The sequence below is a fragment of the Grampus griseus genome (genome assembly GCF_964374135.1).
Source record: "Grampus griseus genome assembly, chromosome: 3".
In the NCBI taxonomy this organism is placed as follows: domain Eukaryota; kingdom Metazoa; phylum Chordata; class Mammalia; order Artiodactyla; family Delphinidae; genus Grampus; species Grampus griseus.
In genome coordinates, this window is record NC_139019.1 from 156,571,088 (window position 1) to 156,585,272 (window position 14,185).

Consider the following 14,185-nt stretch of genomic DNA (forward strand, 5'->3'; position numbering starts at 1 on the left):
CATTTGCTATACAGCAGTTTCTAGTTTGATATAGTCCCACTTGTTTGTTTTTGCTTTTGTTGTTTGTGCTTTAGGTGTCACTCAAAAAATCATTTCTAAGACCAAGGAGAAATTTTCCTATGCTTTCTTCTAGGAGTTTTATGGTTTCAGGTCTTACATTTATGCCTTTAATCCATTTTGAGGTAATTATTGTATATGATATAAGGTAGTGGTTCATTTTCATTCTTTTGCATGTGGATGTCCAGTTTTCCCAACCACATTTGTTGAAGAAACTGTCCTTTCTCTATTTTGTGTTTTTGGTGCTCTTGTCAAAGATTAGTTGACTGCAGATGTGAGAGTTTACTTCTGGGCTCTTGATTCTGTTCCACTGGTCTATATGTCTTTTTTTTAAATGCCAGTACCATTGCTGTTTCAATTACTATAGCTTTGTAACATAGTTTGAATCTTCTTATCTTTTCAATCTGTGCAGTGTTTGTAATTCTGCCATCACTTCATTCCTAATGTGGGCTATTTTTGCCATCTCCTTTTCTTGGTCAGTCTTGACAAAGGTTTGTCAAGGAAGCAACATGTAGTTTTATTTATCCTCTCTGGTTTCTCTTTACTCTTTATTCATTAATTTCTGTTCTTATCATTATTCTTTCATTCCTTATATGTTCTCTGTGTTTGGTTTGATGATTCTTTTCCTAGCTTCTGAAATTAGATGATTAACTTTTAGATTTTGGCCTTTCTTTTCTTCTACTCTAAGCTGTTAAGGCTGTTTCTTTCTCAACAGTATCCCATTGGTTTGACAGGCCATGTTTTTGATACGTTTTAGTTCTAAATATTTAAAAATTTCCATTGCAATTTTTTTAACCCTTAAGTTATTTAGAGGTTATATCTAAATGAATGGAGCTTGTCTTTGTTTTGTTTTTGCTGAATTTTAACATTCTGGTCAGAGGCCATCAACTATGTTATGCCTTTCCTTTGAAGTTTATGGCTGCCTGCTGAATTGAACCTTTTCAAATGACCTCTGAACTTTGGTTACTATTTTCCCACAAAGCCAATTTTGTTTGCTGGTAATATAGCTGCATCAGTTTTCTTTTCGGTTATATTTGCCTTTTCTGTATTTTTCTGTTCTTTTTCTTTGAACTTTTTAATATCCTTATGTTTTAGGTGTGTTTCTAATGAAAAGCATTATTTAGATTTTTCTTGTTGTTATTCATCCCCAAATCTTTTCTGTTTGGCCAGAATACATATATGCACGTGTGCATGTATACACACACATACGTACGTTAATTCTGGGTCTGTTTCTACCACTCACACCCACAGCCATTAGTTTATGAACTGTGAGTCTTGAACTCTGTTGCTCAAAACCATTGTGTTCTTTCTTGTTTAGTGCTGTTGCTTTAGACTTATGTCCTGTACCAATCAGGGATTCCATGGGAGCTTTTCAGCCTCAGAATTATTTTAACTCCTAAAAACTTTCCTGCAGACCTCAAAGAGCTTTAGTTCCTGTGTGATAAATCTATTGATATCAAAACTGAGAAAATTTTAAATGTTTATTAATTCATTTAAAATAATAATAAGTCCATTATATGTTAATATAAATAACGTATTTTTAATGGAAAAACCCCTGTATTTTCTAAAACCAACAAAGAACAAAATGTAGAGGCAAGAGTGGCATTTATTAGTGTGCAAATCTCTTTAATACCCAGCTTCATACAGGACAGCTGAATTCTCTGCTCTGGAGTCCTGCAACCTTGGGACAATGCCACACTGGTGAGAGAGTAAGAGTGAAAGAGGCAACATGGAAACTGTCCGTACTGCTAGGTGTCTTGAAAGGGCTTCAGGGACCCACAAGTTGGTGGGACCACACTTTAAGAACCACTGCACTATAATATTTCTACTCTGATCAGCTTTTTATATTTGAGCTCTGATTAAGACTTCATTGAAAGAAACAACTCTGAAGGCAGGTTGAAAAGTGCAGGGTGAAGGGGAATGCCTGAACCCCAGGCCTGGCACTCACTACTGCAATGAGGCTACTTCTGCCATCAGCCCAGATGGACCAACCTTGTGGCCTTCACCTTGGCCTTCCTGGTGACCCTCACCATAACCATCAGGTGGCTTTCACCTTGATCTTCATCATAGCCCTCGCCTTGGCCATCACTGTGGCCCTCACCTTGGCCCTCATTGTGGCCCTCACTATGGCCCTTACTTTGACCCTTACCATGACCCTCACTGTGGCCCTCACCTTGGCCTGGCCATAGCTCTAACCCTAACCCTCACCCCAGCCCTGCTCAGGCTCGGCCTCCTGCACAGCACACTTGGGGGGCTGCTGCTTCTCCTGTTGTTACAGGTTTTCTTTGTTCTAATGAGCCAGGCTGCATGCTGTCCACACTGCTCAGAGTTGGGACACAAAACACCAATTTAGGCAGCTCTGGGTCTTCTCCCGGCTTTGGTCCTCCTAGCATCTCTTCCTGACTGAGTTCTCCAGGATTCTGCTGTTCAGGCCCCCTCTCCTTGTCACGCTTGGCTCCCTCTGCCCAGGGCTGCATCTCCTGGAAGATCTCCCTTGTGGAGTTCCATGAGCAAAGCCCATTGGCTTTGTTTTCCTCTTTTAAAACTTACCTTGTTGTTATTTTTTAACTGCAAATGGGATGTGTGCCTGTTGAATACAACCTAATGGCACAGAAGCACATAGAGTGAAAAGCCTGTGTCCTCCCTTCCACCCTCCCGAAAGTCACTATAATTAGCCATCTGTGCTCACTTTCAGACAATTCTGTGCACTTACAGACATAGATTTATTTGTATGTTTGTGCCCACACACAGTGTTTTGTGTTGTACTTTTCCAAGCTTAAATGCAATTGTGTCCTCTATGTTCTGCAACTCACATTTCTGTACTGGGTACATGTGTTGTGAAGGCTAATTTCATGTGTCAACTTGAGTAGGCCACAGGGAGCCCAAACATTTGGCCCAACATGATTCTGGGAGTGTCTGTGAGGGTGTTTCTGGATGAGGTTAACCTTGAATTGGTGGACTGTATAAAGCAAGCGGCCCTCCCCAGTGTGGGTGGGCCTCATCCAATCATTTGAAGGCCTGAATAGAACATACAGGTGGAGGAAGAGGCAACTCTTCTTGTTTGGCTATTTGAGCTGGACATCAGTCTTCTGTCCTTGGACTTGGACTGGAATATTGGCTCCCCTGGGTCTCCAGTTTGCCAACTCAGATGCATATATATGTGCATGTTGGTTTTGTCTCTCTAGAAAACCCTGATACTGGTGTCTTCCCATGTCAGTGGGCGAGGACCTCTTGCATTCTTTCTATGACTGCATCCTGCGTTCGCCAGGTATGTCCTGCAATTTATTTGATTCTCCCCCCGGCAAGTGGGTTTGCTGACAATATTTTGCTGCCATGTACCACCTTGAACATCCTTGTATCTGTACTGTAGCGCACATGTGTAAGAATTCCTGCAACTCACACATGTGATAGGCATCCTTTCTGAAGTTTGTTTTTGGTATCTTCTTTTGGGCAGCCGTCATGAATTTTATTTTATTGTTATTATTTTGGCCACGCTGCACGGCTTGCAGGATCTTAGTTCCCTGATCAGGGATTGAGCCCAGGCCACAGCACTGCAAGTGTGGAGTCCTAACCACTAGACTGCCAGGGAATTCCCCATCATTAATTTGAATGTAGTCAAAATAATTATTTTCCTTTTAGGATGTCTGTTGTCTTATGTTTTGTTCAAGAAATTTTTGCATATATATGTTCTCAATTTTCTTCTAAAAACTGTGTGTTTTTTTTTTTTTTTTGGCTGTGCCACACGGCTTGCGGGATCTTAACACCCTGACCAGGGATAAAACCCAGGCCCCAGCAGTGAAAGCGCCAGGTCTTAACCACTGGACTGCCAAGGAATTCTCATGTGTTGGTTCTTTTTTTTTTTGAGGGATGTACATTTTATTGTAAATCTGAAATACTCTTCAGACAGAACACAATGTCTTCAGTCTAGGCTCTCATGGGGCTTACAGAGGAAACTGTGATTTTTGGATTAGGGGCAAGGAGAGGGACAGCACAGAGGATGAGTGCTTAGTTTGCCAAAAGGACCTCCTCACGAGTGCTCCTCAGCCAGCTTATAAGCTTTTGCCACAGCTCCTTCAATGGGTCCCACCATATAGAAGGCCTGTTCTGGGAGATGGTCATATTCACCTCCCAAAATCTGCTGGAATCCTTTGATGGCCTTCTTCAGGGGTACCACCTTCCCCATATGACTGGTAAAGACCTCAGCCACCTGGAATGGCTGAGACAAGAAACGCTGTATTTTCCATGCACGGGACACAGTTAACTTGTCTTCCTCAGAAAGTTCATCCATACCCAGGATGGCAATGATGTCCTGGAGGGATTTGTAGTCCTGTAGGATCTTTTGCACCCCACAGGCAACATCATAATGCTCATTGCCAACAATGTTGGGATGCATGATGTGAGAGGTGGAGTCCAGAGGATCCACAGCTAGATATCTGCCCAGTTCAGCAATAGCATGGGACAGCACTGTGGTAGCATCCAAATGGGCAAAGGTAGTGTCAGGGGCAGGGTCAGTCAAGTCATCAGCAGGCACGTAGATAGCCTGTACAGAGGGGATAGATCCCTTTTTGGTGGTGGTGATTCTTTCCTGCATGGTACCCATATCAGTGGCCAGGGTAGGCTGGTAACCCACTGCAGAAGGGATTCTGCCAAATAAAGCAGACATCTCTGAGCCAGCCTGGGTGAAGCAAAAGGTGTTATCAATAAACAACAATACATCTTGACCTTCTTGGTCTCTGAAGTATTCAGCTACAGTCAGTCCAGTCAGAGCTACCCGGGCCCGAGCACCAGGCGGTTCATTCATTTGACCGTACGCCAGCGCGACCTTGCAGGTAGCATCTTTTAAGTTGATAACACCAGACTCAGTCATTTCATGGTATAAGTCATTGCCCTCATGGGTCCTCTTACCAACACCAGCAAACACAGAGTAACCACCATGGGCTTTTGCAACATTGTTGATTAACTGCATGATCAGTACTGTTTTGCCAACTCCAGAGCCACCAAAGAGCAAAACATTTTCATCACCTCGAAAGGAAACTCTATACCCATTAAGCAGTCACTCCCCATTCTCCTCCCCTAGACCCTGGTAACCACTAATCCACTTTCTGTCTCTGGATTCGCCTGTTCTGAACATTTCATTTGAAGGAATCATATAGTTTATGGCCTTTTGTGTCTGCCTTCTCTAACTGAGCATGTTTTCAAAATTAATCCACATTGTACATGTTTCAGTATTTTATTCCTTTTTATGACTGAATAATATTCAATTGTAAGGATAGAGCACATTTTGTTTATCCATTCATCAGTTAATCAGTTGATGGACATTTGAGTTTTTTCCACTTTTTGGCTATTGTGAATAGTTGCTGTGAAAGTTTTTGTGTGGACATGCTTCAGTTTTCTTGAGTGCATACCTAGGAATGGAATTAAAGGGTCACATGGTAATTCCATGTTTAATCCGCTTGAATTTTGTGTATGACACTATATTCGTTTCCTAGGGCTGCTGTAATAAATTACCACAAATTGGGTGGCTTTAAAACACCAGAAATTTATTCTCCTATGGAAGTACAAAATCAAAGTGTCAGTGGGTCAAGCTCCCTCCAGAGGCTCTAGGAAGGATCCTTTCTGCCTCTTTCAGCTCCTGGTGCCCCAGGAGGTCTGGACTTGTGACTGTATCACTACAATCTCTGCCTTTGTCTTCACAAGGGCTTCTTCCTTTGCGTTCTTACATACATCATCTTCCCTCAGTGCATGTTTGCCTCTGTGTCTACATTTCCCCTTATAAGGATACTAGTTATTGGGTTGGGGCCCATCCTAATGACCTCTTGATTTGATTGCATCTGCAAAGACTCTACCTCTAAATAGCTCCCAAGCACAGATTCTGGGGGTAAGGACTTCGACATATCTTTTTCTGGGGATACCATTCATCCCATGATAGGTGCAAAGTAGTGATCTCGCTTTCATTTTTTTCAGAGAGCTGGTTGTCTAGAAAATTCTTCCCAGTCCTCTGGAGGGACATCTCAGTGTCTGAATGTGTGCAGGCCAGTTTCCAGGCTCTCTATTCTTCTCTTCTCTCCTATTCTATTCTTGAGCCACTGTCTTGTCTTGATTACTACAGCTTCCTAATTGAGCTCTCACATCCAAGAGTCAGTGGTTAGAAAAATAGGGTCTGTTTCTTGCTTGGACAGCTTTCTCTGTTCTTGTGACCCTTTTATATGTGCTAACCTTGGCTCTGGCCATTGAAGGTCCAACAGTGACCACATGGAGGCCCTGGAACAGCTTTGTGGTATGCCCTAGAAATAACTTTGTCCAGAGCATGTCCAGCACAGCCCTGGGCCGAGGTGACAAGGATGTTGTATGAACTGATGCCCAGGAGAAAATAAGTTGGAGTCTTGAAGCTCTTTGGAAAGGCCAAAGATACGGGGGTTGAGCTGAAGAAACTGAGTGACTTTGTAGCAAAGCCATGGCTGTGAAAAGGTCCAGTTTCTAACCATGATAAAAGGGCAAGATTGCCAGGTTAAGTCACCCAGTTAATTGTGGCCCTTAATTTCTACTCTAGGAATTTGTGCAGCCCTAATATTAGCATTTGCAGGGAGGGAAGGCAGCTGTTGGGGGCAGGAGGCAGTTCCATAGTGGCTCCCAGGCCCCATGGTCTCTAATTTTAAACCATGAGAGGGGGAGGGAGGACTCACAACTGTACTGCTGACACCAGTACAAGGGCACCCAGAAGTTCATTTTCCTTGGACACGTCAAAAAGATCTTCCACAAGCCTTTTCAAAGATTTGGCAAATACTTTTGGGCCAAAAAAATGTTTTTCATATACATTCCCTGGCATTTATTTTAGTGGATACAGGATATATTATTAAAATCCTTGTGTTACTTTAAATTGTTTAAATTCTTTTTTTAAAACATAAATTTATTTATTTATTTATATTTATTTATTGTCTGCGTTGGGTCTCTGTTGCTGCGCGTGGGCAGCGAGCGGGGGCTATTCTTCGTTGCAGTGCGCGGGCTTCTCATTGCGCTGGCTTCTCTTGTTGCGGAGCATGGGCTTTAGGCATGTGGGCTTCCGTAGTTGTGCCTCGTGGGCTCTAGAGCACAGGCTTAGTAGTTGTGGTGCGTGGGCTTAGTTGCTCCTCAGCATGTGGGATCTTCCTGGACCAGGTCTTGAACCCCTGTCCCCTGCATTGGCAGGCGGATTTAACCACTGCGCCACCAGGGAAGTCCCTAAATTGTTTAAATTCTTATATCAGTGTTGCTTCCTGAAACTCTCAAATTACAGGATCATTTTTGGACTTTCACCCAAGTTAGTCATCACAACTGAATTCCTCTTGAACACTGTGAAAAAACTTCCAGGACTGATGAGAGAATTTCTAGAATTTAACCAATAGCATTACAATTCCCCCAGTAGGTGGCCTAAAGCGTTGCCCAGGATTTGAAATCAATTTTAAGGATAGTTACTAATTTGAATAATAGTAACATAATTTCAAGCATGTTGTGTTTACTTTAATGTTCTGATTTGGCATTTTTTAAGATCCTGTTTTGTTTGATACGCTGTTTTGGTGGCAGAGAATGATGTACCCAGGAAGTCCGCTCTTTGCTACCTATCTCCACTGCCTTGTAGCAGTCATGGTTTCTGATGAGAAATAAGCTGTAAATCATATTGGGCTTCTCTTGTGCGTGGTGAGTTGTTTTTCTTGTGCATATATTAGTGCACTTAATGGTGTCCCACATTTCCCTAAGATTGTCTATTTTCTTCATTCTTCATTCTCCCTGTTCTTTGGATTGCATAATCTCAATCAGTCTCTATGTTCAAGTTCATGGATTCTTTCTTTTGCCATTGACATCTACCATTGGACCCCTCCAGTGTGTGTTTCATTTTATAATTTTTTTTACTGCTGTTCTCTATTTAATGAGACATCATCATGAAACCTTCCTTTACTTCTTCCAGCATGGCTTCCTTAAGTTCTTTGAACAGTTATGATAGCTGCTGTGAAACTTTGTTAAGTACAACATCTGGTCCCTCTCACAGTTTCTGTTGTCTGTTTTTTTTTTTTCCTGCATATTGGTCACTTTGCTGTTCTTTGCATGTCTCATAATTTTTTCGTTGAAAGCCAGATATTTTAGGTAATATATTTTGGTAACTCTGGATACTGATTCCCCTACTTTTTCTCTGGGCTTGTTTTTGCAGTTGTTGGACCAGTTATTTGCTTAGTGATACAGCTAGACTCTTTTAGTGAGTCTGTTTCCCCGCCAGTGCAAAGCCTTTGGTGTCACTCCTCAGAGGGTGCAATTTAAGCATAAGCAAAGTCACCCTGGGATGCAGGGATTTTCAGAGGGCTCTCTGACTATCTCTTTCCTGATCCCTCCATTAAGCTGTTTCAGTTGATATCACACCCAGCTGTTGGGCTCCACTAACTGTTGGCTGACTGGCCTGCTGTTTTCAGCAATGCCCATAAACTGCTGCACAGTCTTCTGGCTAGTGTTCAGTTTTAAGGCCAGTCTCTGAGGTTTGTTCTTACCCCAGGAGGTTCTTCTTAGCTGTCTCTTTTTTTTTGCGGTACACGGGCCTCTCACTGCTGTGGCCTCTCCTGCTGTGGAGCACAGGCTCCGGACGTGCAGGCTCAGCGGCGGTGGCTCACGGGCCCAGCCGCTCCGCGGCACGTGGGATCTTCCCAGACCGGGGCACGAACCTGTGCTCCCTGCATCGGCAGGCGGACTCCCAACCACTGCGCCACCAGGGAAGCCCCTTAGCTGTCTCTTTCCATGGTTCTCTCTGGTGAACTGGCTTGGTTTAGCTTTTTTCTCTTAATTAAGAGGAGCTACTGTTTTCAAGAGCACCCTGAGGCTTGAACATTCCTGCACTCTGTTTCAAATGAGGTCAGTTCCTTTGTGGAGAGCTTTGGAGCCCTCTGTGAACTGCCTTTCCCCTGGGAAGAATCTGTGAGCTAATGCTCTTGTCAGCGGCAGCCTCTGGTCTTCTTGATTTGCTTCTCCTGGTGTGGAACCTCTGCTCTATGAGTGATTTGGGGTCGGGATAATCAGGACCCCCATATGTTCAGTCTACCATGCCTCCATTCAGTGAGTAGGCACTGCATAGGGAAAGGGTGCCCCCAAAATCTCAGCCACACTCACCAGGAATTTCGCTGCTTCAGCCTTGGAGCTGGAGGGAATGAGAAATGCTGGTGGCCTGCCCCCTTGGTAAGATGCCATACCCCCTGATGAGGAGCTGAAGGGAGAGGGACCCCCATCTTCTTGGCCATACCCACCCCAGGTGGAGTTCTGTCAAACAGAGCTGGGGGTCGTTTGGGTCAATCCCCTCAGACTCATCATTCTTACCAAGTTTTAGTAGATTTTCTTGAATCAACATCTCTCCTTTTGCTGTGTGCGCTGAGGACAATTTTCTGAGATTATAATTTCTTTTTATTATTATTATTAGTGTTCACCAGTTATACGTGTTTTGCTGTGGAGTGGGTCTGCAGAGCTCGTCATGCTGCTATCCCAGAAGTGGACCCTCTGAACCTTGTTTCTGAACTAAGGCTGATGCCTGTGGTTCTCAAACCTCAAGGTGTTGGAAGAGGCTTAAAACCCCTGCCACCTGACGATTGGACTGTTTTGCAGTGATGTGAATATCATGGGGTAAGAAATGGGAGATGACAAAGGAGCCTTCTCTCTATGAAGCCCCACAAGGCTTTGTAGACTTGTTTTGGAGAAATACCAGCCTCATTCCAACGTTGGATGGACGTTCAACATAGCTGTGGATGCCGATGCACCTCCCAGCATTATTTGCAAAATTATGTGATGGTTCTTTAGTCTTGGTTACGAAATCTTTTAAAGGGCACAAGAAGAATTCTTCCAGAGGCATGAGGTCCCAGGGAGAGGTAGAGCCTTTTCGCACTAGGTAATTTCTGCAGGTGACTAATATTTTGCAAGCAAAATAGCTATTTATTTCAAGTGCTCAACATTTACAGTATTCCATTGTATGATAGCATGTTATCAGATGTTAACAGAATCAAAGCTTGAAATACTAACTTGAATTTTTAAATGGATATAAAGGATGGCTGTGGGTATGCACGTAACATGATCAATCCTTGTAACTTTATGGTATTATTTTTTCACATGTGTTAAATAAGTGTATCCTCAGTAAAGTTTTCTTGTTACTATTACAATGCCCCTTAAGATTTTAGAAGTAGATGGATCCAGGGGTGTTTTCCAGCAACTACAACGCATTCCCCCATTCTCAGTGGGTATGAGCTGGGTGTCCAACAATTTGACTCAATTCTGACACTAACTATCTGGAGATAGCGTCAGACCCCACAGGTTAAGGGCTTAGTCCCACAAGGCCACCCCCATTTCAGATGCCAATCGCAAGTCCAGAGCCACCCACACTTCTGACCTACTGGCTATACATCAGGGTTCCTATGACCCCCTTCTCAGGTTCAGTCATTTGCTAGAATGGTTCACAGAACTCAGGAAACACTTATGTATTTTTACTGGTTTATTATATAATAAAGGAGATCAAAGGAGGTGTGATCAATTATTAACTCCATTTCCAGACTCTCTTTCTTCTCTGGAGAATGGGGGTGGAGTGGGGTTGAAGATTTCAAGCTTCTAATCACAGCTTGATTTTTCTGGTGACCAGCCTCCATCCAGGAAGCATCCAGGAGCCCGCCAAGAGTCACCTCATGAGAACAAAAGACAGTCCTATCACCTGGGAAATTCCGAGGGATATAGGAGCTCAGTGTCAGGACCCAGGGACAAAGACCAGATATATATTTCTCATTATGCCACAGACCCTGAACTGTTTTAGCTACCCAGCTGCCCAGTACCTGACCATGAACTCTCTGATGAGGCTTGGTGGTGTGCAGACTTGGTTCTCAGTAAGATTCAGCAGTTGCTTCTGAGTCTACCAAATTAAAGTTGTTTAATCCATTAAAAATCTTTTTATGAAATTCTTTGTCATGAGGATGTGAAAACTACAATTTTGAGCATGCAGGTGTCGCCTTTCCAATAACTGCTTCTGTAGTTGGTGTCTTATTTCGGGTTGCTGTGGCCAAATACCATAGACTGGGTGGCTTATAAACAGCAGACATATATTTCTCACAGTTCTGGAGGCTGGAAGTCTGAGATCTAAGTCCTGGCAGTTTTGGTGTCTCGTGAGAGCTTGCTTCCTGGTTTATAGGCGGCCAACCTCTTACTATGTCCTCCTGTGGTGGAAGGGGCAAGGGAGCTCTCTGGGGTCTCTTTCATAAGGACACTAATCGCATTCCTGAGGGCTCCACCCTCATAACCTAATCACCTCCCAAAAGCCTCACCTCCTAATATCAACACACTGGGGGTTAGATTTCAGCATATGAATTTTGGGGGGACACAAACGTTTAGTCTGTGGCAGCTGGTTTAGCTCCCAGTGTCATGCTGTGCTGCCCCTAATTGATGGAACAACATGTAGTCTAAAAACAGCCCCCTCTGAGAGTCCATTAGGTCTGCACTGTGGACTCAGAGCTCTCTCAGATTCCTTCTGGAATAAAAGGATCTCTAAATTTGTTCCTGCCTGGGTTGCCAATGAAGAAAGGCACCAAATTGCTCGTCCCAAACACACACCTGTTTGAATGGGAGTGGGCACAGCTGACTCCCCATGGGAGGGACAGCCTTCGGGGTGAGACTGAAGGTCAGGCCCCCCTGCAGGTGAAGGCCCCTTTCTCCACTCATGAGGCCACCAGACTATCTTAGGAGGGAGGCTGAGGCTGTGACTTTGCTTTCTTTGGGTTTGGCTCAGGTAGGATTTTAAAATTAAGCCAACACGTTTCCTGCACACTTGTGATATGCTAGAGATAAACATATAAGACTGCATTCAGAAAATATGCGTGATTTTAAAAGGCCTTTGCCAATGCCTTCAGCTAAGACAGTATATAACCGGTGTTGAGAGATGTGTGTGCATTGCCTTGGTGGGGCAGAAGAGCTTATAGCCTGCACCTGAGAAACAGATACAAAATCAAGGTGCACTTCCTTAAGGAGGGTCTGTCCTGGGGCATTAGGGTCCCCAGCGCCTCTGCCTTCGAGTGTCTGTTCCCCATCTGTCCCTGTCTTTCCTTTCGTATAAAAGCTTTGCAGAATTCTGAACACAGAATAACCCCTGCATTATGTCATTTTTCTTCTAAACCTCGGCCAGAAGTACCCAGATGTAGACCAGATGTAAGCATTTGAATGATGTGGCCTCTGTTTTGCCTGATGGGCATGGAGCCTTCATTGTTACAAACACCTACAATTCAATCTTACAGTGACAGAAGTGAGCTTGTATTTCATTTGGTAATTTTCCAAACAATTTACTTTGTTTGAGAAAGTAACATTTCCTTTAGATTTCTCAATTATGGCATTAATCAGCCTAAGTTTGTAATGGATGATTTTTTTTTTAAAAAGTGGCATCCAAAAATAAAAATGAGGAGGCTCCAAACTTTGGTCTTGAAATGGAAACAAAAAGGATAACCCAGTTTTGAACTATGTTTAGGAGAATGAGAGGATTGGAATCAGAGATCTTTTCCACCGTAATAACATTTTATTGTCGTTGTATGAACGTTACGAAGTAGTCTGATGTGTATTACTACAGAGAGGAGCAGACCAGGGCAACATACGGAAAAAGACAGAGATCTTCTTATCTTTATGGTGCAATTTAACACACATTAATAACATTGTGAATAAGGTTCTATTTTCAAAAACTGAATTAGGTTGTTTACATAAGGGAAATGATTTTAGTTTTTGAGGTATCTATTGTCAATACTTTACTATATGTCTATCAAGACTTTACTATCAATCTATTGTGTCTGGTGTCTATTGTCAGTACTTTACTCGGGGCAGAATCAACTTTATTTGCTCCAAATAGATTTTATTTTGATCCTGAAATATTACTGGAGAAAGTTTACTTTGAAGTGGGATATCTGTATTAAAGCTAGTTGAAAAGAAAACTGGTGTTTCCATGAAAACATTGCAGCATCACTTTACAGAACGCTTTATTTAGAATCTGCATTTCCCACCCCCTGGGACAGCTGGACTTTATCTCTTGCGTGGTCTTGGTGGAGTGTCTACTCTGATCCACTCTTGGGTCACCTTTGTGGGGGGGCTGTCAGTAAGGGGCGGGTGAGGAGACCTGCACCCCAGGGAACTCCCACAGCCACTTAGTTTCTTGGAACTCATTTTTGTCTTTCACTTCTTTTTTTTTTGGCTACACTGTGCAGCATGTGGGGGTCTTAGTTCCCCGACCAGGGATCAAGCCCTGCCCCCTGCTGTGGAAGTGCAGAGTCTTAACCACTAGACTGCCAGGGAAGTCCTGTCTTTCACTTCTTTTTCTTGCAAAGGAATACATGCTTGGTGTTCAAATTTTAAATAATATACAAGTACGTCAAGTTAAAACTCCCCCACTTCTAATGATAACCACAGTTATCAATTTACCAAGAGTTTTCTGGATGTTTTTCTCAGTCCTTTTGTGGTTTCTGACATTGGAACGTGGGTGATGGTGGGCTCCGTTCCTGCCCTGGGCACGTATTTACTCCCTGGTGATGTCTCGAGGCTTCTCCACTAAAAGCCAGTCTTACCTACACCGACCCTGATGTCAAGCACGATCCATTTTATTGTTTTCTCTGCTGTCAGTTCTCCTAACAGCTTGGAAAGCTGTCAATCACTGAGACAACCTTTTGTGGCCGTTGCTGAGGAAATCAGGTGCTTCATCTTCCAGATAACTGTGGTGTCTTGTGTAGCATTTTCTTGAAACCAAGTTTGGGCCTCACCATTTCTTGCACTGCACACGGTGCAATTTTGCGATAACCTCCTCTCAGTAGCACTTGTCTTGTCTCTTGGGTTTTGTAGCCGCCTTGCCGTGGGCCTGGCCCCTGGGCAGTTGGGGTCCTTGGACTGGAGAAAGCAGTCCCCTATCTTGGGGCTCACTGTGGTCCTGGCGGGGATGCTAAGCTCAGGCCTGGAGGTGACTGGCACACATCCTGGAACGAGGTCCCCAGGTGGGGACCAGGACAATTCCAGCCTTGGCATGGGGTGTGCACTCAGATCCAAAAGGAGACAGTCCACCATGTGGATGGGAAGACAAATGGGGTGCTGATAAGCCCCTCACCCCTTTGGTCTCTCTCCTCTG

At 43.7% G+C, this 14,185-nt stretch overlaps 1 protein-coding gene across 1 annotated transcript; it reads right to left on the reverse strand.

The window, feature by feature from the left end:
* Window positions 1-4,026: 4,026 nt before the first annotated feature.
* LOC309819928 (ATP synthase subunit beta, mitochondrial-like) lies at window positions 4,027-6,783 on the reverse strand (the record flags this gene model as incomplete). The annotated part of the gene is made up of 2 exons (XM_082650363.1): window positions 4,027-5,079; window positions 6,741-6,783. The coding sequence occupies 2 exons, from the start codon at window positions 6,781-6,783 to the stop codon at window positions 4,085-4,087; spliced, it is 1,038 nt and encodes a 345-aa protein (XP_082506489.1). The 3' UTR covers window positions 4,027-4,084.
* Between the last annotated feature and the right edge of the window lie 7,402 nt (window positions 6,784-14,185).